This window comes from Poecilia formosa, unplaced genomic scaffold, assembly GCF_000485575.1.
Source record: "Poecilia formosa unplaced genomic scaffold, Poecilia_formosa-5.1.2 Scaffold40, whole genome shotgun sequence".
Taxonomy (NCBI): domain Eukaryota; kingdom Metazoa; phylum Chordata; class Actinopteri; order Cyprinodontiformes; family Poeciliidae; genus Poecilia; species Poecilia formosa.
The window spans coordinates 2,749,336-2,772,887 of NW_006799979.1; the positions used below are offsets into that span (position 1 = coordinate 2,749,336).

At 41.6% G+C, this 23,552-nt stretch overlaps 2 protein-coding genes across 2 annotated transcripts in view; one reads left to right on the forward strand and one right to left on the reverse strand.

Moving 5' to 3' along the window:
• The window catches only part of lrpprc (leucine-rich pentatricopeptide repeat containing), a 64,724-nt gene extending 51,281 nt beyond the window's left edge, over window positions 1-13,443 (forward strand). The window contains exons 31-38 of the mRNA XM_007551191.2: window positions 2,813-2,901; window positions 2,991-3,195; window positions 6,301-6,428; window positions 6,525-6,640; window positions 10,170-10,244; window positions 11,090-11,174; window positions 11,903-12,045; window positions 13,170-13,443. Of these exons, the coding sequence (XP_007551253.1) occupies window positions 2,813-2,901; window positions 2,991-3,195; window positions 6,301-6,428; window positions 6,525-6,640; window positions 10,170-10,244; window positions 11,090-11,174; window positions 11,903-12,045; window positions 13,170-13,226 (898 nt within the window). The 3' untranslated portion in view covers window positions 13,227-13,443. The remainder of the gene's footprint in view (window positions 1-2,812; window positions 2,902-2,990; window positions 3,196-6,300; window positions 6,429-6,524; window positions 6,641-10,169; window positions 10,245-11,089; window positions 11,175-11,902; window positions 12,046-13,169) is intronic.
• A 1,337-nt stretch (window positions 13,444-14,780) lies between these two features.
• On the reverse strand, window positions 14,781-23,514 carry abcg8 (ATP-binding cassette, sub-family G (WHITE), member 8). Its single transcript, XM_007551193.1, has 13 exons — window positions 23,426-23,514; window positions 22,649-22,750; window positions 22,393-22,540; window positions 20,938-21,176; window positions 20,713-20,845; window positions 19,431-19,700; window positions 19,163-19,316; window positions 18,286-18,384; window positions 17,999-18,198; window positions 17,075-17,151; window positions 16,584-16,851; window positions 16,371-16,498; window positions 14,781-15,581 (listed from the first exon to the last, which is right to left on the reverse strand). Exons 1-13 carry the CDS (start codon window positions 23,468-23,470, stop codon window positions 15,444-15,446), a joined length of 2,001 nt encoding a protein of 666 aa, XP_007551255.1. The 5' UTR covers window positions 23,471-23,514; the 3' UTR covers window positions 14,781-15,443.
• Window positions 23,515-23,552: the final 38 nt, after the last annotated feature.

Consider the following 23,552-nt stretch of genomic DNA (forward strand, 5'->3'; position numbering starts at 1 on the left):
AGTGAAGGCAGAGGGTGTGTGTGTGTGTGTGTTGGAGGAAGGTGAGCCACGGACACCCTCAAGAGATTTTTTTTTCTTCTCCCGCTCGATAAGAATAATTCTGCCCCCTCTCCGGTCCGCTCGGCTCGTCGGCCCCCCCGGCAATCAGTCAGCGACCCTGTTACCGCTCCAATCTTCGGCTTGACCCCGCCGCAGCAGCTGCCGGATGCTGCTTGGCCTGGTGTCACCGTGGCGATAAGGATTGCCAGCCTGATGCTCAATTGAGCGCGAGGATTAATCTGGTTGTGGGGCTATAATGATAAATAAATTTTAAAAAAAGAAGAAGCAGGAGGCAAGTTTGATTGAGGTTTTAGTGGCTGACAAAAAAAAGAAAAGAAAGGAAGAGACGCCTCTCCTTGGAAACGGACGGAGAGGAAGAAGCTCCCACAGGCCTCAGTTGACCTTTTTTTCCCCCTACATTTTGTTACAGATGGCTAAAATTCATTTTATTAAATGTGGATCAAACTCGAGGCCCACAGGCCAAATCCGACCCAGCAGAAGTTTTCATGCATCCATCTAGACTCTAAAGATAAAACCTTCCAGATTACAGCTGTCTGTAAATATTTTATGAAATCAGCAGTTTTGTCTGCTGATTAAATCTTCATGTAATCTAATATTATTTAAATTCAAAAGAAACTCATCAAATGCAGAGGCATTTGATGAGTTTGACTGTCATACCACAACAGTCTTCAGTCAGAGGCCTCTTCAGATTCATTGTAACCCTGACTGCTACAGACACTTATCCCCTCTGGGATAAATAAAGTATTTTTATATTTAGTTTAATCTGAATTTAGCAGTATTGAGTTGGTACTTTGCTCACTGTAGTTTAGGAAATCGCTGTGAGGTGCACCTGAACATCGTTTTTAGGTCTGGACTTTGACTGAGCCATTCTAAACACAGGAATATTTTTTTAATCTGAATCACCTCATTGTGGCTGAGATTAAAATTACACACAAGCCGACTCTTTTCACAAATTTTGGTGCCTTCTGAAAGAAGTAGGTAGCATAAAATTTTATTAAGGGGTATCAGAGTGAAGGTGGCTGAGTGAAAATGCATGGAAAACCTGAAAACCATACATTTTCCTTTCTCTTAGCAATTATTCTCTGCTTTATAATGCTCTGTGCAGTAAATTTTTTTACATGTAAAAATTTAAAAAATTTTTACACGTAAAAAAAAAAGTAAAATGGGAAGATCTTAAGGATGTTCGCATTTATGACGACATCATTCAAGTGATCGATGTGTGTGTTATATTGGGGTCACAGCAGGCGCCGTATCAGAGGTTCAGACTTTCCACCAATCAGATTTGTCCCTATTGTCTTGAGATCATGTGTTTATCCCCTCTGTCCCATTTTTCCTCTAAATGTGATGCCTCATACCGACCACAATCTAAAGCCTAAGACGACACGTATATAGTTCACTCATCGCAGATTACAAGGATTTGACCCTAATGGACCAACACTGCACTGTCAGCTTTTAGAGCTGGAAATAATGGACTGCCTTGTAGAGTCAGTCAAACATGGATGAAAATCTACCATGTGTACACGATCTAATATCAAAGGGGGAAAACAAAGATGAGTCCTTTTCATTTTCATAGGTACAACTCGCCCTTTGCGGGATTACATGACTCAGAAATGAAAACCCGAGGCCACTCTGGCGACTCCCGGCACGCTGCATACACGGAAACGCGTCGCGGACTTGCCTTTGTTTTAATTTACGTCACTTGTAAAGATGATCTCATGGCGAAGTGGCGGATTTTCTGCACGCTAAAACACGGGAAGAAAAATTACTTGCAGGGCTTTGTGTTTTTGATTCGATTTGCCAAACGAAACACCTGGGGAAAAAAAACAGACTGTGTAGCGATGTGAGATACTGACGCAGGAATTGTCTGCAGGTAATCCGAACATGAACGATTTCTGCACAGAGATTACCTGCTGAACCAACAAACACCCAATCCAGTCGCAATCAATAACCGTTGTTCCTTTCCCGCAGCATTTATCACACTTATTGGCAGCTGTGCTGAAGATAATAGCTTACCTTTCATTGTAGTAACAGAACCTCACACTGAAACAATTTGAGCACTCTGACCTGCGAGCGCATTTATTCAGCAAAAGGAATAACGTCTCCGGTTGCTAACAGAATAGCACTTAAAGCAACTCTTTTTAAGTTGCTAGCAGAGATTTTATTTAAACATATTTTAGTACTTTGAAGCGTTCATGAAGATTTTCATTCTAACAAGATTCCTAAAGCTTGTGGGAGAGAGGCAAGCCCGCAGCATCACAGATCCTCCGTCATACCTAATAAAAGGGAGGAGGTTCCTTCTGACATTTAGATCCACTTTCACTGGTTCTTCCTAATTAACTCATCACCATCTTCTATTTGTTGTCCTTCCTTCCTTTTTCTTAGCTTAATTTAAAGTGTCCTCCATTCTTTACTTCCTTGTATCCTTTCTCCCTTCCTTCCACACTCACTTTTTTATCTCTCCTTTCTATTCTTTCTTATATCTTTCATTCTATGTTTTCTTGTCATTTTCAGATTTAAACCTTGTCCACTATAGAAACATCTGCTTTCCAATGACAGTGAACTTTAATCATTTACGTTTTGTTTTTTTTATGAACATAAAGGAACGTGATTGCTGGAAAGCTTAGCCAGAGAAGATATTTTTATGTGAATAAATGTGCAGGAGCCCTGTACTTATTTCTAATGGACATGTCTGAGTGTGAAAAAATCCATCAAACTCGTTAATTTAAGAAACAAATCTACGTTTTGTCTTCAGGGCTCAGTCTCGTCTGCCGGGCTTCAAGCTGAGTGAGATCGCCAACAACTTGCTCATCATCTCATACAGCAAAAGAGGCCAGACCAGAGGTAACATTAGTGCCAGGGGCAGAAATGTTACACACACACACACACACACATGTATCATGTTTTCTCTACCTTTCTGTGGTCGTTTGCAGAGGCTCTGGAGAAGCTGAAGTCCTTGCTTCAGCTGAATCAAGTGCCCTCACACCTGGCCATCACCAGGTTGGTTCAGGCCCTCGGTAACCAAGGCAACGTGGCGGAAATTCAGGAAGTGGAATCGGTAGTCAAGACCCTCGGCACCAACGTCAACCTGTCCAAAATGCTGTTCGTCAACAACACAGCTCTGGCGCACATCGCTAAGTAAGGCTTCGGAGTCATTTCTCGTTTCGCCCAATTTTTTTTATTTTTACGTTTTAACCAACGTCTTTGGTGGCGGCTCGTCCCGTAGGACTAACTCCAGCGTATTTAGTCCAGAAACGTACCAAGCATAAGGATGGATTTCCGACACCATTAGGGTGAATGGCAGTAATTTGGAACTTTTAATTGTCAGAAAATCCTTTTTTTTCTTGGTTGTACAACTTGTATGATTTGTCTTCTAATAAGACTTTGGGGCTCAATCTTCTTTGTTAGATGACGAAACTTTTCTCCAGGCCTGTGAACAGCTGTGAGTTTCTCTCAGAGTGTCTCCCTCCTTTCTTGGCCGGTTCTCTCTCACGCTCCTCCGTATTTTTGTTGAACAATTTCACTGCAGACTCTGATATCAGGGCCTTCATGGCGTTTTGGGTTACGATAATCCTTCTGGATTGTTCTCAGCTGCCTTCATCAGTCCATTGAGTCAGATATTTAAAATGTGGACATAATTGGACGCGATCGCCGACAGCACATCGATATAGTTTAGGTTTCATAATGTAGGCCAGTTTTAAGCTTCTAGATTTGAACATTTATAAAATATGTTTAAAAGTCATATTTGTTTATCTTCTTGAGTGGATTGTAGTTTGTAAAATGTGAAAAGGTCTTTTTGTTGTGTAAATAAAAGTTTAGAAGTCAGATCTACAACAAAACGTAACAAACTCTGCCATTTCTGCCTAGAGGATTGATCAAATATCCTGCTGGATTTACTCAGGAAGCTCGTTGATGGCTACAAGACGCTAACAGACTTTTAACCACACATCAGCAGGGCTGCATCTTCACGTCTGAGCCAGTATATATAATTTTGACCCTTCTTGAATCGGATAAAATCTTCATTACATTCAATCTTAAGCGCCCAGTTCTTGTTGGTTTGCATTTTCAATTCCACTTTGGACAATCTCCACCCCCAAAATTAATGGGACGATGAGCAAATGTAAACTCTGAATGACTGCGAGACGAACCGAGCGAATACAATTTCAACTCGGTCCTTCCTTTGTTTAAACAAACATAATAATTTAATAGCGCAGCGGCAGTGTGAGAGGATTGAGGATGACACACTCTTGCAGTAAAAGCTTGCAGGGAGAGCGAGGCGTCGAGGACAAAAAGGAAACACAAGCATAATAGGTTTATTCATGGGCCCGTCCTCCTCTGCTGCGTCTCAAACAAAAGAGAACAAAATAATAAAACGCGCTGCACATCAAAGTTTTATCGCGCCACATGCCGCATTAGCCCGCGCGCTCCCCACCCCCCCTCAATCCCCCGGCCGCCCGTGCCAACTTGGAGGGACGACAGGAAGTGCAAAAAGGCGCAGCTATGTTACGCCCGGTTGGACATCGCAGCGCCGGCCTGTCAGCTTGAACCCTGACCCCTGCGAGCGGCGGCTCTGAGCGCCTATGACACGCACTCCGCCGCCGCATCTGAGTGGAGCTGACTGGTTAAGAGCCGCAGCGGAGAACCGGGCCGGTCCGGGAAGCCTGGTGCCACATTTAGAGGGGGGGGGGGCCCTCGCTGAATTATTCAGACGGTCCCAGTCACAACAATCAGCGCAGATATATTCCCATACACACACCCGCACACACCGTTGGTGAAATATTCATCACGGCTGGCGAGGGGCAGGCAGAGCACGGGCAGCGTAAAGTGTTTGAGCTCAGGTTGCCAGATTGAGTCGGATTAGATTTGTTTTGCTTTGGTTGTGGCAACCTCAGCATAAAAATAAAAAAACTGAGCAATAAAAATCACAGGAATGTCTGAGGAATTAGTCCCAAAGGGAGGATGAAAAGGGCACAGCAGGAAGTATACGTTCATGTTTTAAGTCTAAAATAAGCAAGATGGAGAACCTTTATTGTCCTTGTTGATTTTTTTTAAATATCCAGTCATATTAAACATTTTGTTTATAGAAAAACATTTAGCGTCTCTCAACTAGTCCACTGATGTTCTTCCTAAAAGCTAAAACACAAACTGGTTGGTGTGAAATAGTTGATGCTTAGTTGTTTATGTTATAGGGAACATGTTCATTTTGAAATATAAACAAATGGAGTAAAAAATAAATTAGTAAAAACATAGACAACAAATGGCCAAAATATGTCCATAATCTACGGTTTTTAAAACATTTCTCCTTAACAGCCACATCTACTCCAGTTACCCAAAGCAAAATGTATACAGTTTGTATACAAAACATATATTATCTTAAACAGGAAAAACGTGGTGATATTATGTTTGATGTATTTTATGTCTGATGTTTATGAAAATGAACTCTTTATTCCCAAATGGATTCACTTACCCATCCTGACCATTTGATTCAGGTGTGCCAATCACCTCGATGACTTCAGGTGTGAAATCCAGCAGCTGGCCAATCAGAAAGCTTCTACAAATGCTTGTGAAAGACCGAACTCTGTCTTTTTAGCAATGATAGAAGAAGTAATGAAAGTATGTCTGATTCATGCTGACGTTGATATCGGTATCTTTGATGTGAGCTACTCATGTCTGTCAGCTGCTTTGAAGGAGCGTCCCATTTCTTTGACAACTTTAAACACTACCTAAATGAAGTCTCCGGGGATTGGAGTAGGTCTAAATGTAGGAAATGGGATTCAGCCTAAATCTCGTCTAAATTGAAGGGATTACAAGATTAACCCAATTTATGCATGAAAGCGTACGGACATGACCTTTATCTGTTTATCTGAACGCGACCAGGTTCATCAAATGTCACTGTTGTTCATCAATGCATTTAAATCTTGAGTTTTTAATTTCTGATGCATTTATTAAACAGGAAAAAATGAGTTTTCTCAGTATTTCACCTGCAAATAAACTGTTGGTGCTGATCGAATGAATTCCTATCGCAATTTTCAGATTTTAATTTTTTTTTGATATTTCACTTTATGCTGATCAATTAATTTAATTTAATGGGGAGGGAAGCTCTTAAGCTCAACAGATTTATGGTTTTTGTTTCAACACACATCTTAGACTGAGGAACTGAAGATTAAAACTGTCCTCTTTATCCAACCCAAACAGCCTGTTGTTGTAAAATGAGAGTGAATTGACCTTCTTATTTCTCTGCAGAGGCGATGTGGAGTCGGCCGTCGAGTTGCTCGAAGGAATCTACACGAGTCCAGACAGCTCCAAACCCAGCATGTCCTTCGTCTTCAGGAAGGTGATGGAGTCTGGGAACGACCAAGCTCTGGACAGACGTAAGGAGCCGCGGTAACGGAAGCGTGAGCAGTTCCTTTCCAAACAGCTCTACGTTGAAATAAAACCACAGGCTGCGTGTTTCTGTGCTGCTGCAGTGAGCGCGATGGCAGAGCGGCTGGCCAACCACTTCGCCTGCTACAGACCAGTTTCGGATCTCTTCCTGCAGCTGCTGGATATGAACAGAGTGGAAGATGCCAAATTCCTTCTGGCTGTGAGTTTCGCCGTGTAAAACAGAGCCAAGACATTTGAGCGCGTTTCAGCATAATTTAAATCTGTTTGTTTTTTTGTTTTTTTTGCTGAATGACGTCTGAATTTGAATTTTCAGATTTCTTTTTCTCACTTGTCAGAGGTTGAGCTAATCTACAGTGTGTGTGACGTGCTCAGATAGAGCTGTAACTGAGATAATAACAGGACATTATTTAGCTTTCATAGAAATCAGAGCTGCTCCTCTGCTGCTCCGTACTGAATGTCCCGTCCACAGTTTAAACATAACAAGCTTTCTGCTCAGATTGCGTTTCTTATTGCGTGTTCATTAATCTCCATTTTGTGTTTGTGTTAAGTGGCGATAGGGCCGCTTTGGGAAAAAAGAAGACATCTTCAAAGAGGGAAAAACCACAGGCTGCTTGTGAATTAATCTGAATGTGAAATATTTACCCAAAAACCTCCTCAAAGACGAGGAAAAATCATCTGGTGTCGCTTTAATTCCTGGTTTCAGATGGTCAGCGTAGATAATGTCCGTTTCCTGTTTGAATCGGTTAGCTTTTTCTTTTTTTTTTGGTAATCTGCAGCACTTGCACTCCATTTGACCACCCTGCTTATGGATACATTTAAATTATGACATCAAAGAGGAGGAAAGAGACGATCACTGAGTTATTTATCCTGATTCACATTTCTGTGAGGAAAAGCTTTGCCCACTTTCCTCCCACTGAGACCTGTGGTCTTAAATTGGTCCGTTTTACTTATTTACCACATTAGCAGCTCAGCGACTTCTCGCTGTAGTTGGCGACATAAAGACATATGAATATATAGCACCTAAGTGGATGAAAGGTTGGAGGGAAAGGAGCGGTTGTCATGTAGACTAGTGTTTATTTCCTCTGTTTACCCCAGAAATAAACAACAAACCCAACAAATATTGTTTACTGCTGTCCTACAGAGTAAATTCACAGCATTTTCTTCCAGCATTTTATTGTAATCTGGAGTCAAACAGTTAATCTAGTGTCAGACTGTTCAGCATTTGGAAAAGTGGGTCAATAACTTCTCATTTTCACAACATAAAGAAAATTAAAGAGGAAAACACAGAAATCAGACACGTCTGTTGTGAAAAGAAAGTCGCATACGTTTTTTTATGTTATTTTTTACAACTTTTAAAGTTTACTTTTCCCCTTTGATCATCTTAGTACTTTAATATTTGTAATACCTGTAAACACATCCTGGCATTTTCCTGGTACCTTCCTTAAAACAAACTAGGCCGACCTGAGGTTGGTCATCCTTGACTTGATTGTCAACTAATAGCTTAAACTGTAGGGCAGAAATATTGCTTATTTAACACATATATTTTCATCTCTATAAGTCAGTATTTCCAATTAAATGAGTTATTTCCTGGGTAAAACGAGACAAATTTGCACCTGGCCCTTTTTAGTGTGAGCTACCGGTGAGTTAGCAGTAGCTTTTGATGAGTTTTTGTTGTAAATATTAAGTGACGGATGTTAACATTTCAGTTCGCATTTAAGTTACTGATTAAAACATGAACTTTGTGTTTCCGGGACAAACCGCCCTGTAAAGACTGATGTAGAACACGTCCTCCCGCTCGTGTCTGCAGGCAAAGTTTGAGTTTAAACTTTGCCGTCGAGACCCGAAATAAGCCGGTGCGCCGCATTTTGCCTTCCTGCCCCCCCTCCGCCCCTTTCCTCCCTTATTCTCCGAGCCGCTTCTCCCGGGTCACTGGAGGGTAGCCGCTCAATTCCTCCATCCCATCTCAAGTGAAGCAGGAGCAAAACTCCGAAAAGCTTTTAAGTAGGCGAGCGGCCCGTAATGACGCCGAGGCTATCAGGAGAGAAGGAGGTGAGGTCGGCGGGGGATGGAGTCGGTCATTAAGCGTCGACGCGGCGCTTAACGAACCCGTCTGCGGCGGCTCGCGCGCCTGCATGTGCTGGAATGGGTCGTTTAGCAGGAGGAAGGGAGGATTCCCAGGATACACCGGGCTTTTAGGCAACATGTGAGCGGAGCGGGGTCCGCTCTGTTAAAGAGTCGCTGCTGAGAGACAGAGAGAGAGACGTGACAAGGGAGAGAGAAAATGACTGGAGGGAGGAGAGGGGGAAACTGAAGCAATGTGTTCAGATGCAGTCTTGGTCTAATTGCCTAATTGTACCAAAGCTGTCCTGCCACTTTAGTGACTCCTGAAGACTGTTGCTGGGTGTGTGCATGTGTGTGTGTGCTGCGCTGCTAAAAGCCTTGCAGGCCACTCGCTTTTAATTCTGCACGAATCGGAGGAGTGAAGCTCGTTAGTTTACGACTGGCTTGTAATCAGACCTCTCTGATGTTCAGCTGGCGATGTTAATGCATCTCCTCCTCACACATTAAAGACAGAAGGACTCAAACATACAACTCTCTGTTGTCCTCCCTTGTGAGGCACGTTTCTAGCTTCAGACTGTTATCAGTATGTAATATGTGAGGCTGTGCAGAGCTAAAGGGGAGCTGTTGTGCATTTTAATACTTTCATTTGGTTCTCTACTGATTCTAAAAACAACACAAGTGCTTAAAAAAATGTACATGTTTGGTGTCTGGAAAATGAGCAGTTTCAAAACTCGCATGCTGTTACCTAGCAACCCTAGTGGAGCTCCAGCATGTTTGGTCAGCTTGTTTTACCACTGTATGCACAATGGCTGCTGGAAAAGACAAGAGTTTTGTTGTTGACTTACAATCCAGAAACCACTTACTGGAATCTTGTTGGTTGTGCAGGAGGCTCCACTTCTGCTTTTCAATTATGCATGGCTGTATATATAATGCCGCCTCTGTTTGCAGCCATTTTCATGTGCGCGTGTAAACGCTGAGTTAGGGGGAGGAGCCAGCAGCAGCTTATTTGGATTTAAAGTGAAAGGAGACCCTAAAACTCAAAATAGGCAGAACTGATCTGACTGAAATCTCATTAACTAAGAATAATTTAGTGCAAAAATGTAATGAATATGTTTTGCGTAGTCCGTTCAAGGAAACATAATAGATCACCTTTAAGTGCTATACATGTTTGATAATAGACTTTGTTGCCGTATAGGAGAAATGCACTACAAAGCTTCCAGCTTGGAACTTCTGCATGTAAAAAACAAAAATAAAACAAACTCTGATTACTTACATAGATTCTAAGAAGTACTCTAAATCACTTTCTCTGCTCATAAGCTTTTTATTTTCAAGTTTTAAAGCTGAGCAGGAGACAATCCTGGGATGAACAGCCCGTCTGAGCCCATATTTCCATTTACAGAGTCGTTAGAAATGGCTTTAAATGGAACTAAGTGGTGATAATGACGCTTTCCGACGAGAACATGTACATTCACAAAGAAACGAGGAGTTATCAGAGCCGTCATCCTTTAACCTGAGCGTTACCATCAGTGCTGGTCTGAATATGCAGGAGAGCATCAGAGTTTACGCTCTGAACCAAAGTGAGGATCACAGGCTGGAGAGTCGTCTTGACCTCAGTGAGTGGAAACGGATCAAACTCACGTCTCACTTCCTGTCTCGTCTCGTCGCAGCGCTTCAACGTTCTGGCCGAACAGAAGGAGATGTTGCTGTCCTACGTGTCCTACGCGGCCCAGAGTCCAGGACAGGTACAGTCTGATGATGGCGTTCCTCATGGATGTTAGCTTTCAAGTATTTGTGTTTTACTTTTGTTTGCTCATTTTGGGATTTTTTTATATATAAAACAGCATGGATATCAAAGCTTTAAAAAAAAACTAGGTTTCAGAGAATATTCTTTATTTTTTTAGAAGTTCATACATGCTACAGAGTTGAAATGACCTTTGACCGTTCTCTAAAAATCAAAAGCTAAATTTAGCGTTTTGTTGTTTGTTGGTAGAACAATGAGTGAGTATCACTCACATATTATCCATATGAGTGAAAATATGGATACTATGTAACACTGTTCAGGTGTCAACAATGTTGTTAAAAAAAACTGAGCCTGGAAAAGTAATAATTGTGCAGGAACTGTGCATTTTGTTCAATAAATCCCCTTCATTCCCAAATCCCAGATTCCATAATATTCCATTATAATATGATTTTGAGTGTTCATACTCTTCACACTATCTTCAGCCTTAAAAAGCAAAGAAATTCTCCTAAAATGCTTTTCTTTTTCCAAGGATACTTAAGAGATGCTAAACTGATGAAATGGTCCAAATGGACCTTAAACATCTCAGAATCACATCTGTCATTCTGAGCAAAATCTTAGGCATAAATCTTATAATTGCTATTTAAAGTAAGATTTTCACATCCAGTTCTTCCAGGTACAAGTAAAATTCAAGATATAGAATGAAAATACAGTAATGTAACTTGGAAAAGCACATTTTGGTTGATGTATTCTATTTTTTATTTTTATTATTTTTTTACTGTTGGAAGCAGAAAAAGTGGCGTGAACGAGTCATGGCTCATTTTGTAAATGCAATCTTTCCGTTTGCAGGCCAGTAAGATCAAGAACCTGCTGAGCCTGGTTCCGGACTTTGCAGAGAAGAAGTTTGTGTACTCGTACCTGATGAAGTGTCACGGTAAGACCAGGTGAACGGGGTCAGGCACAAGTTCAGTGTTTAAAACGCAGCTAATCAGTTAGCCCTATGGTTAGCTTACCATGCTAAATTAAACATGTGCTAACCTCTTACTCCACATATTTCCTTTTCCTCTGTCATTTCCCATAACTTTACAAATTTACATATATAATATGTATATTTTTAGATGTTTTTATATTCCTCATTTTGGAGGAAAGTTCCCCATAGCATCTTCCACATCTTGGAGGAATCGGTGATGTGTAGCAAACTCATGTGAGGCGTCCACAGGTAGTTCTGCCGCTTGAGCCTTTTCGCATTTTGCCACATTACAAATAAAGAAAATACGATTTTAATTTTAATTTTGACCAACAAAAAATGTAAAAGCAGCGGCATTAATTTCTGCTCATCTCCTTGAGTCTGTATTTCATAGAGCCACCATTCGTTGCTCGTCTTCTGCGGAATCCGTTCCAATTTATGTTTAAACTAAAAGTTTTGCTTTCTTGCAAAAATTATGTCTTGCCACATATGCTTAGTTGAGGCCTGGACTTTGACTAGGCCATTCAAATGCATAAATGAATGTAATGTTAAGGGTTGTCATCTCTGGGTGAAAGAAAAACTAAATCGTTTCTATTTGCTTACATCTTTTGCCATGTTTTACTTCTATTAGCCAACTTCCTTCTCATCTGTCTGTTTCTCCCTCCGCCTCACTCTCTCTCTCTTTCATTTGGCAGCTCTGGATAAAGACCTGCGGTCGGCCAAGGCTCTGTACGAACAGATGCAGAGTGAGGGCGTCGTCCCCGACGATCTGTTCCTCAAACGGCTGGCTGTGCTCTACCGCGAGGAGGGAGAGACCGCGCCCTTCCCCGAGCCCCCCGTGAGTGAACAAGGAGCTGATCCAAACCAGAACAGCAAAACATGGGACATGTTTGATTCAAACAAAAGAAAAAAGATCAAACTGTTTGCATGAATTGCCTCTGATTTCATTTATGAGGGCAGGGGGAAATAACCTGCAGATGTGGAGTTTAGGGGATAAAATAGAGAGCAAGAAAAGCTTTGCAGCTCACTTTTACTTCTGTTTAACCGCTGATTCTCGTGAACATTTTCGGAAACGCGCCTCGAATAGCTTCGAGCCGGGGCCCGCTCCTGTGAAGAAGCAGACCTGCAGCTGGCGGTCGCCGCGCCACAGAAATAGACGTTTCAGCAGCATTTGATGTGTGGACCCAAGAGCCGCCGACTCTTACCTCCCCATCACTCACCTGCAGGACCAAGATAGAAGGAGAAAGAGATGAAGGTGGAGGAGCTGCTGCATAATTCAGAGTGTCAGCTTAGCTAAGAGAGGCCTGACTGTATAAGCACAGGAGACGGGGAGAGTGGCAAGGAGAGGGAAAGGTGAATATTTATACTCTTTAGAAGTTTCTACAAATAGGTAAAAAAACAAAAGAAACCCTCCTCTATAACTTCTCCGTATCAAGGTTTGAGTAACTTGTCTTCTGTTGTGGAAAAAACCCGACCAAAAGCAAACAATGATTTGCTATAAGTTTCTGAAACTCTGCCAAGATCACTCTCTCTGTTTACGTCCAGCGCAGCCGTTTATCAGCATTAATTACCGCATTAGCGAGCGAAGGCGCCGTTGTTGGGAGCAGCCATAATCTGCAGAAAAACGCTCACCTTCGTTCCCCCGACTGCTGTAAAAAAATAAAAAAACACAACACTCTGTTTGGATCAAAACACTGATTAATTATCCAGGAACAAGAGGCAAAAGAACGGAAGTGTGCGTTTGGGGAGCGAGCTACAAATCCCTGATTTGTGTATTAATGGGGATTTAAAGATGAAACGAGACAACCTGGTTGGAGGCTGGAGGCTGTTCAGTCCGACCCAGGAGGGCCACACCGCCTACTTTATCAAAGATGCAAAAAAAAAAATCGAAACAAAAACACTCTGCTTATTTTTTGTGATTATTCACTCGTCTGACTTTATTTCTCTTTTTACCTTTTCCAGGAGACCTTCAAGTTTTACGCAGAGAAATTGAGAAAGGAAGCCTCCGCCAAGGAATAGCGTCACCGCCGTCTTCCCGTACCGCGGAACCAATCCCACCATTTAGTTGTCTTTTTTTTTTCTTGTTTTTCTTTTTTATAAGTTGTTGGAAAAAAAAAACTGTGGAAAAATGTGTTGCAACTGTTTTAGCCTCTGTCTGCTGTCATGACTTTAAGGTTAATTAAAATGTTGAATGTACAGAAGTATTTATGCTAATAAATGATGAGGGGTGAATTGAGTCTGTTTTGGAATGGATTTTTTTACTTTTATAACTTTTGTTTTTTGGTCTGGCTCAGTGGAAAACACTGAAGATTTTTACACATTTCTGTGTATTTAACCTACGAACTGAAGTTGAGGTCACAAAACTTGCAAAACCTTTTTAAAATATGATCTGATATAAATATATAGATTTGTATCTAAGAATATTTGAGTAAATATATTTCAATAGCTGCAATTAACAAAATTCTCAGCACGACTGCGACACCCCGTCCATTCCACACATACAAAGAAATTTAACTGTTTCTCTCCATAAAGTATATAAAAAAAATTAAATGGACTAACTGGAGAAAAAATTAAATGTATTGAGAGAGTGAAGAGAATTATTAATCCAAGAGAAAAGAACTTTTGGAAATCTTCATGAAGATCTGGACTCAACCCAGCTGTGTTCTCACTCACCACGCAAGACTCCACTGCTGAAGGAAACTCATGTTGACGTTACTTTTAAGTTTCCTAAACCGTTAAACAAGATTTTGAAAATGCTGGGAGAATATAGATTGGTCAGATTAACCCAAAAATTAATTATTCATGGATGTTAGTACTTTTTCCATACTCAAGAGCTTAGAGTCTTTTACGTTCTTTTATTAGACACATTTTTTTTTTGTCTATAAACACACAGCTGACATGTTTGGACAGCGTGCTTCCATCTTTGTCCAACTTGTCACTGATTTCGTTCAACTTTTTAGCTGATTTCGACACGTCACCCAGTAACACCTCAGCTTTTGACCGACACCAGAAACACGAATTAAAGTCCCTGTTGATTCTCAGTTCTTTATTTAACTGAATATTTTTTGAAGTGTTCCTCTGGCTGATCCGTTTTAGCTCAAGCTAACAAAAAGTTGGTGCCTCTTTGGGACGCTGTCTGCTGCAAGAGGCTACAGGACTGTCTGCATCAGGAAATTCCTGACAAATTCATAAACAAATTACCTTGTGTGTTGTTTTTATAATTCTCAGAGCTTCTAAAATTTTGGAAAACTTCCTGCTTTCGATGACCTTTCTTCACCTCTCTTTGCCGGACTGCCTGAAGCCGCCTCGCACTCTCTGACCCGTCTTCTCTCTTCTCGGCACTCTTTGCTCCGCCCTCACATATTTTAGTTTCACGTCATTTAAGTTGTTGGTGCTATCAAAGGGCAGGCGTTAGATAACACAACCTGCTGTTTCCAGAGAAGATCTTGGGCTGCTTGATGTCATTAAGAGCAAATGTAAAAAAAAAAATCGTTACCTAATGTCATCCAGGACATCTTTTAAGAGGATAGATGCTGCAGATGTTTCCCCACACAAATATACACACACACACACTTCAGTTGAGCAATTTGATTTAATTCTTAATTTGGACTCAAACTGCAGTTGTTGGTTTAACATTCAACTTTTTAGCCTTTGCACCAGTGCAAAAGCGTACATATTACATAACTACACAAAACTTACAAGTTTTTAGGGTGACTTGAGGAAATCTGCGCTGGCCAAGCTGTTATTGCCCTACATATCGACACGCATTGTTACAGTAAGCTTAAAAAGCTCCCATAAACAAAAAAAACAAAACCAAAACAAACAAAGCTGTTTTAGAAAATGAAACAAGCAAAAGCTGCAGATGGGATATCTGCCAAGGTAGCACTCCACAAGGGGAGGAAAAGCAAAAGTAAATCTGGACGTCGTTGCGGTACTCTGCTGCCATCCAGCAGCACACAGTGGTACAGAAACAACTCGTTTATCTCACAGCAGGAAGCAGAAACAGAAGCTGCTCAAATAACCATACAGGATTATCCAAATCCAAGATTTCAAACACTGTTCTGAAAATTTCAAAGCAAAACTTTTTCCTCTCAACGTTAGCACCCAGACATGAAACAATAACAGCATAACCCTGAATGTTCTGTGTCGAACCAGTCGAACATCTGTCTACTTTCACAAAAAAAAAAATCCTATGTGGAGTAAGTGGGGGAAAAAAAAAGTGTGACGTCTCTGTTTTCACCAGTCCTGGCTGGACTTCTGCTTGATGAATTTCAGGCAGACGTAATAGAGCACCATGAAGCCGAAGCACACGGCCACCAGCACCAGGTAGCAGGAGAACAGGGGGTACTGGTTCAGTTTCATGGCCTCCACCACCTGCAGGACAAACACACGACTTCATCCACTTATTCTGAACTTTCAAAGCTCATCGTCGTCTGTCTGCTAAGAGGCTTTGATTGTAAATGCAGCGGTGGGCACTTATCGTATCGTTTATCACTTATCGTGACAATTTAGATTTATCGTTATGACAAATCTGAATTTTTGACTTTAAGAGTTTTCTACTCTGCTCAATAAAAGTATAGATAAATATTAATTAATTTGTAAATATGATTAAATGCAGTTACTGTGAACAGTTTAGTGACTTGGATCACTCCTTTATGCGACTGGAATCCTGAAGAATCGTTTTACGATGGGAGTGTTTTTCAAGAGCAGCGTTTGTTTGTGGGGCGTTGAATGATGCGTCATGCCATCACTGCCATACAGTTACTTAAAAGAAAAGTAATAAACAGTTATTATTGTCACTTTTGTGACAATAAGAACTGTTTCGGTCCGTTTCAGCCAGCCCTATGAGTCTGAGTCAGCAGTTTTGCTCCAAAGCTGTAAATTCAAATTCAAAAATACTTTATTGATCCCAAAGGGAAATAAAACGTTGTTGTAACTTGTGTTAATTCAAATTTGTCAGAGAGTTATTGTAGGCAGCGACGGTTGTTGGCAGGAAATATGTCCTGTAGAGGTCTGTGTTACAGTCAATTTGAAGCAGCCTCTGACTGAAGACATTGTTTTCCCAAGACGGTCTCCACGAAAAGGACGGTGGGGGTTGTCCATAATTTTCTTTGCATCGTCATCTTAAGCGCACAGTTTGAATGCGGCGGCGTTCCCACTCACATGTATCCCATCAATGTTGAAGGTGAAGTTTCCTATGGTGACCGGGTACTTATTGCCCCTGAACTGCACCTGCAGCATCCCATCGAAGCCCCAACGCATGAACGAGGCGTACGAGAGCCACGAGGCCACTGGAGAGGAGAAACAAACATCATCGCACACATTTCATCACGTAAACATCCCGACACGACGACGATTCTGCCGCCTCCTCCTCACCCAGCCACATGTTCTCCAGGCTGATGACGAAGCCTCCGGTCAGGTAGAAGACGGTGAACAAGGCGTTGCCCATGAAGGCGGACGTCTGCAGGGTGGGCAACGCGGCGGCCACAAACAGAGCCATGGCTCGGCTGCCGTAGACCATCAGCCACACCAGCAGAAAGAAGAGCAGGAAACGGTCCGGAGCCTGGTTAAGACCCGCTAACCAGTAGATGGGCAAACCGTAGACCAGGGTAAACACACAGTGCTCTGGCAGCTCCCCCAGCACCTGGAGGACAGCAGACAGTCTGTTCAGTAAATACATACAATACTCTGAAAGGTAGGGGATAATATGTATATATACACATGGACACATGGAAGTGTTGATCCTGGCTCGGGTACAGTAGCTCTCGTTTCACATTCCAGCACTGCAACGGGATGAAGCGCTCGTGGAGCAACAGTGACCCCTGCAGGAGAGAGGGGGCATCTCTTCACGGCTGCGTGAGGTTTACCTTGGCAAAGAAGTACGAGGTAACAGAGTACATGCCGTCCTCCAGCTCGTGGTACAGCATGGCCCGCTCTGTGTGACCTGCAGGGAACGTCACTCAGTCAGGCTACAGGTCAGAGTTTCAAGTTTTGTTTTTTTTTTCTTCGTTTTAAACTAGATTAAGATATGAATTAATCCCACTCATGATGTATTCAAATAAACACTATGTCTGCTTATGTCTTCTCCCAAAGACATAAGCAAATGTGATTTTTTTTAAAATATATTTATTATCAGTTGTGTGTTTTGTTTATGTTTTTTGTTTTGTTTACTATTCTTCAGTTTTCTTTCTTGTTCTGGCCGATTAGTGAGATGAGATGGCGGGTCTGGTTGAGATGTTAGATGTTTCTATGTAAGTGTGAACAAAAGTGGAAGCAGATTGTTTTGTTTTTTTGTTTGATTTTTTTTAACCATGGTTAAATTACACCAGGAGCTAAAAGGGAGAAGATTTCCACCAAATTTTTCTAAAATTAATTAAGTTTTAAACTGCCTTCCTAGCTCTTCTATTCCTTTCAATTCAAAAATTGTAAAGTAATAATTTGAGAAATAAAGGCGGTCTAGGATAAGTTTTCATAAAAGTGATGAGTCTTAAAAAATGTATTAATTTTAATTTTAAGTTGTTTTCAACAATCTTCAAGGCAAAGATCTATTAGTAAGATTTCTGGGTAGATTGTGAAGAAAAATTAAGGAATGCTGCTGAAAGTAAAAGCAATAAACATTCCCTCTGTCTTTATTAAACTGAAAGTTTTTCTTGTAACATTTTGTGCTTTAAAACACTAAAATGAAACCGTTTAAACCCAAGACCACCCAGCTTCCTGTCGCTTTTAGCGCATCATTTGAAAGGTGAAATGTGACTTTACGTTTTAAGTGAGGGATCCACATGCTTGCTTACATTTAGCTATGACGTCCAGCACCACAGCGAACGGCGTGAGGGCCCCGATCATGTAGAGGAGGGCCACCGTGTCCTGAATGTTCAGCCGCTCCTCTCCAGCCCCGTAGTACAAACATCCGACCAGCAGGGACATGAGCAGAGCCTCGAAGCCTCGGACCAACAGGGACACCAGGTCTCTGAAGTCGTTGTACATGTGGCGCCTGAGGGTAGAGCGGCGGTTAGTGTCTGGTTGTTCCCCTTTCCCCCTCCCCTCCTCCTCCCGGGGATTCTGGGACGCGTCGCCTCACCTGATGAGGGTGGTAAACTGCTGCAGCTCACCGGGCAGCTTGTTACGATCTATGGAAATATTAACCACTTCTTCTCTGTGTCTGCTCGGCTGCTGAGCGCTGCAGAGGACACCAAGGTTATGTTGGAAAGACATCCATCTTTTAAAGCCTTAAAACACGTCCGGGGAGCAGCAGCGGTTTCTGGTAGGGGCGAAGTGGGCAGACGCCCAGGGCGGCTTCTCCTGCAGGGCGGCATCAGCTGCCACACTAATACACAGTTTTGCAGTTAAATCTGTACCTTATTGAGAAGTAATTATTGTACAAAGCACGGGACTTTTTTTATAACGGTTGTGCAAATGAATATGTGTTGAAGTACAGCAGTGTAAACTGTCTTCTTTAAAAGTACAATATAGATTAATTTGACAGTCGAGCAGTGAAATTTGCCTTGATCAAAATGCAACTGTAGTACAAATAATGATGTAAACGTTTGACTGACGACGCAATTTATTTTACTTGTATTTATTTTCTACCGTATTTATTGTTTTGTATTTGTATTGTGTACTTTTTAACTGCATTGCATACGGCATGTTTGTGCCTTGCTATGTGTGTTTAAAGTATCATTCTTCTTTCTCTCACATGTTTTGAAATGTAAATATTAAAATAAATTTTGAGTGTATCCATGGCGATGCATGGTGATCTACATGATGTCGTGGTGGAGCACGCAGGCCCAGGGCACCAATCAAGCTAGGACCGGCCCTGCCAAAGAGAACTGCTACCACAAAGCGGGTTCTGACCCGAAACGCAGGGGAGGACAAATAGAAAATAATAAATGCAGAATGACCCAGAGTTTGTTCCGTTAAGCTACAGCCCTACGTTTCCCAGATAAAAGCGTGCCTACCTCTCTATGTACGCAGCGCTGGTTTCAGCTGGTTTCCACATGTGGTCGTCGCTGTCTTGAACCTTTTCCTTGAACTGCTCGGACAAAAGTCTGGACCGCTCCAAACACTCGGCCTCACGCTCAGGACTGCGCCGGTCGATACTGATCAGATCAACTGGACAAAAACAGACCCATTGGAAATATTCCCACTACATTTCTGATTATAAGTTATGCTAAAAAGAAAAAAGAAAAAAAGGCCAACGAGTGAAGTTTTGACGCTCAGACTGACCATAGAAGTCGGAGGGGTTGCAGTACCGTGGGCAGGGGTGCCCAAGAGCAGTGAAGTAAGGAACCATGTCACGCGCTGCGCCGAAGTAGACGGCCGAGCCAGAAGAAAGCAGGACGACGAGGTCAAAGAGCTGGAAGATGTCTGACCGAGGCTGGTGGACCGACAGCAGGATCAGGCGGTTCCCCTTGGCGAGGCGGGACAGGGTTATGACCAGGTTGTGGGCCGTGAAGCTGTCCAGACCCGAGGTGGGCTCATCCAGGATTAAAATACCTGAACGAAAAAAGAAATGCAATCAGTGTCTGTAAAACGTGGCACCACTCTGTTGGTTTGTGTCCCTTTTTTTCCTGGGTTTCAGGAAGGGTCTTAAAGAGGCAGTAGCTCAGGGCTAAAAGCTTTGGGGGCGTTAAAATATTTTTTTTTCATGAATGGATGTTTCTTTTTTTTTTTTAAGCTTCCAAAGAAAACTTTTAAGATCACATCCCTCTGCAGTGACCGTTAGTGCAGATACAAGATACATTTATTTGAGTATGACAACAAGGTCTTAGCCTCGCCTCTACCCTGACCCTTGACCCTAAAGGGGAACCCTCAGTAACCTTTAAGTCTACACTACCCACCACCTGCAGCCCTAACAACAACAACAAATCTTCACACTTCGTCAGTAAATAATTACAAATTTAACAAAAGTGATTTACATCTCAATAATTTACACTAACTTCATTTAGTTTTAATAAACGGACTTTTTCAAAGTGAAACACTTTCAACAAGCTGATCTGCTGAAAGTGTTTGAAGGCTTGAAGGCAAAAACAGTAAAAAAAAAAAAAAAAAAAAAAAAAAAAAGTGAAACAGAGTAAAAACATATGAAGTCAAAACACAGCAGCACTTTCGCCAGTTGGCTGAATTTATCATCATATTTAATATGCATAGACTGTGTTTAACTGGGAAAAAAAACTCTTACTGCTGAAGTAACTTATGCCTGAAATATTGAATGTAGCTCTTGAAACTAAAATTTTATTTTGAGAGAGAGAAAAAAAAGATAAACTCTGGTCTATTAACATCAGTTTGAATCCTTGGAAAGTGTTTCCACTGTGAAGTAAAAGTCACAGCCTGTAAACCCTCTGTAAACACACAGAAAAATAAATGCCGGCTGAAACAATGTCTACTGCAGCAAAATTTAATAAGAAGAAGAAAGAAAGAAAAAAAAGAGACATTTTTGTGCTTTAAATAAAGGTTAAACAGAAAACCAGAGCGTTTAATAAGATGTTTAAGGTTTGGTTTCTCTCACCAGGGTTCCAGAGAAGCTGAACAGCAATACTGACTCTCCTCCTCTCTCCTCCAGAAACCCCCCTCACGTAGTCGTTCCCCACCCTGGTGTGCGCACACTGCCGCAGCCGCAGCTCTGCAATGACATCATCCACCTGCCGCAGCAGGAGTCACAGTTTCCTCATTAGACACGGCCCGCCTTCCCTGTCACGTACTTCAGGTGAAGACGTGAAGCGGCCCGGCTCACCCTCTGGTCCCTCTGGGCCTGAGAGAAGTGGGAGGGGAGTCTCAGCTTGGCCACGAAGCAGAGGGTCTCCCGCACGGTGAGGTGAGGGAGGAGCCGGTCGTCCTGGCGAACGTGAGCGATGCTCTTCTTCACCAGCTGCGGCGTGTTGGGCTTCCCGTTAATCAGGACGTGACCGGAGGTCATTCTGCCGCCCTCGTCCCGGCAAGTTATGATGTCCAGCAGGGAGGTCTTCCCACAGCCTTGGAGGGGAGGAAGTGTGTGAAACACGCCGCAGTTAGAGTGCAGAAAGGAAATATGCTACTCAAAACCTTCAACTGGGGTTAAGCTAGAAAAAAAAGTTGTTGCCAAAGTATCTTTGACTGCATTTCTTACATAATGAGTTTTTTTTTTTGTTTTTTCCCCCCATCTCACGACAAACTTTAATGTGTTTTATTTGGATTTTGTGTGACCGGCCAACAGACAGTAGCTCATAACTGTGAAGTGAAAGAAAAAGGAGCTGTGTGTCTTTCTATTTTTTTTTTTATTATTATTTTACAATTGAAAATCTGAAAAGTGTGGCATGGATTTGCAGTCAGCTACCGTGACTCGATACTTCTTAGAACCACCTTTGCTACAATTAATCCTGTAAATTATTTTGGGGTTTCTTCCTACTTGATAAGCACGTCCAGAGGCCGATCAACATTCTAGATACAATATTTTCTTCTTTTTTTTCCCCAATTAAAATCTAAAACCTGACATTTTCTCTGCTCTTTGCAAAGTAGCTCAGGCTCAGTCAGATTGCACAGAAAGTGTTTGTGAACATCAGATTTAAGATTCTCAACTGGATTTATATCTGAACTTTAACTGGGAAACAAAAACTCTGCCCCATTCCTTCCATTTCCAGGATTGCCCCATATTTAACTCCACTTCAAAAAAAGAAAAAAAACATGTCTTATTTTTACACCATTTCATAATTATGAAGTACTTTGTGTTGGTCTATCATTAAAATCTCAATAAAACACACTGACGGGTACAAAACCTGAGATATGCACAGCACAGTTAAGTACAATTTTTTTTTTCTAATGTGACTGACTAATAGAAATTAAAACAAATTAAATTTAGTTGTTTTTTTAAGCATAGAAAAATACCAATAAATCACATTAAAAATTACATGGACTGATGACTTTTTTTATGATTTTTATTTTTTTGTTTATTCACCAACTTTTGAAACGCAGAACAGGATAACCCCAGGTGAAGAAAATTTAGTTCAAACAAGATCATTAAATCAGAAAGAGAAAGAAACTACAAAGTGTAATTTAAGCAGCTTGTGTTTCTAATTAATAACCTGCTACATACACTACATGGTGCCTCAGGGTTGCAGCTCTGGTAGAAAGGCAGAATAAACAACAAAAAGGCCTTGCAGTCTGTGCTGCAGTTAGAAAAATGATTTCAAATCCCAGCGTGTCGCTGCCTCACCTGAGCTGCCGATGACCGCCAGCATCTGACCGCTGCGGACTCGCAGGCTCAGGTTGTTGATGGCCGTCTGCTTGTTCCCTTTCACCTCCCACGGCAACTTGAACTCGGACAATTTCTCATACCAGGGAATCTGAGCCGATGTGTCCACCTGGACAAAAAACAACAACAACAACAAAACAAAGCAAGGATTTAGACATATTCAAGAGCCCAGATGACATGCATCAATGAAAAGGTGAAAACGGTTTAAGAAGCAAACCTCGTAGTGCAAGTTGGTGACTTCCAGCTCATTGCACTCTCCGCTGTAGGTGAAGTAGAGACTGCTGTCCTCTTCAGACGAGAACAACTCTGTGTCCGTGTGCTGTCACAAAGCAGGCAACTCACGTTAACCAACAGATTCGCACACATATGTAAATATAAATATACATTTTTTAAATCTATGCCACTAGTGTGTAAAGAAGCAGACACGACTCTTTAAATTTCACTTTCCCTAGTTTTCCTTGTTTATTTTTGCAAAATTTCAATCGTCTAAATAGATTTCTATTTCATCTTCTCAATGTTTCTCAACTTATACGTGCAAAGATCGGTTCCTGTTGTTTAATTAAAATCTTACAGCCTTCTAGACTCAGCCTGTTGTGCGTTTCAGCTTGAGTACACATATTCTGTGTGCTTTCCGCATGCATCTGTTTGTGTCTTTGTGCAAATAGTTGCTAAAGGCCTCCTGTGGGCCAGAAGTCAACCTACCAATATTTAAGCCGTTTATAATCAAGTGTTGAATAGTAAATAGAGAACTGCAAAGATCTGAACAATATGTGACGTTTGAGCAGATAACCAGAGCTTCCAGGCCCAGAGGATTCAAGTAGATTGTTGATTAATAATTCAAACAAAATAAAGCTAAAGGTGCTCTTACTTAAAACACTTTTGATCAATAGTTAGAAGGAAACCAAACCGAACAGGATTGGGAAGTAAATCAACATCAAATTTGGGATTAAATTGAATTTTAAGAGAAAGATTGGATTTTGCTGTCCTGACTGACCTGTGAAAAGCTGTCTATGTGTCTCAGGTCGGTTTCTGTGTCCATGATGAAGCAAGCTTAGCTTTTTTTTTTTTTTCCTGTTAAACTCCAGTCCAGCTGAAGATCTCCTCTGAAAGCTCCTTCTTTC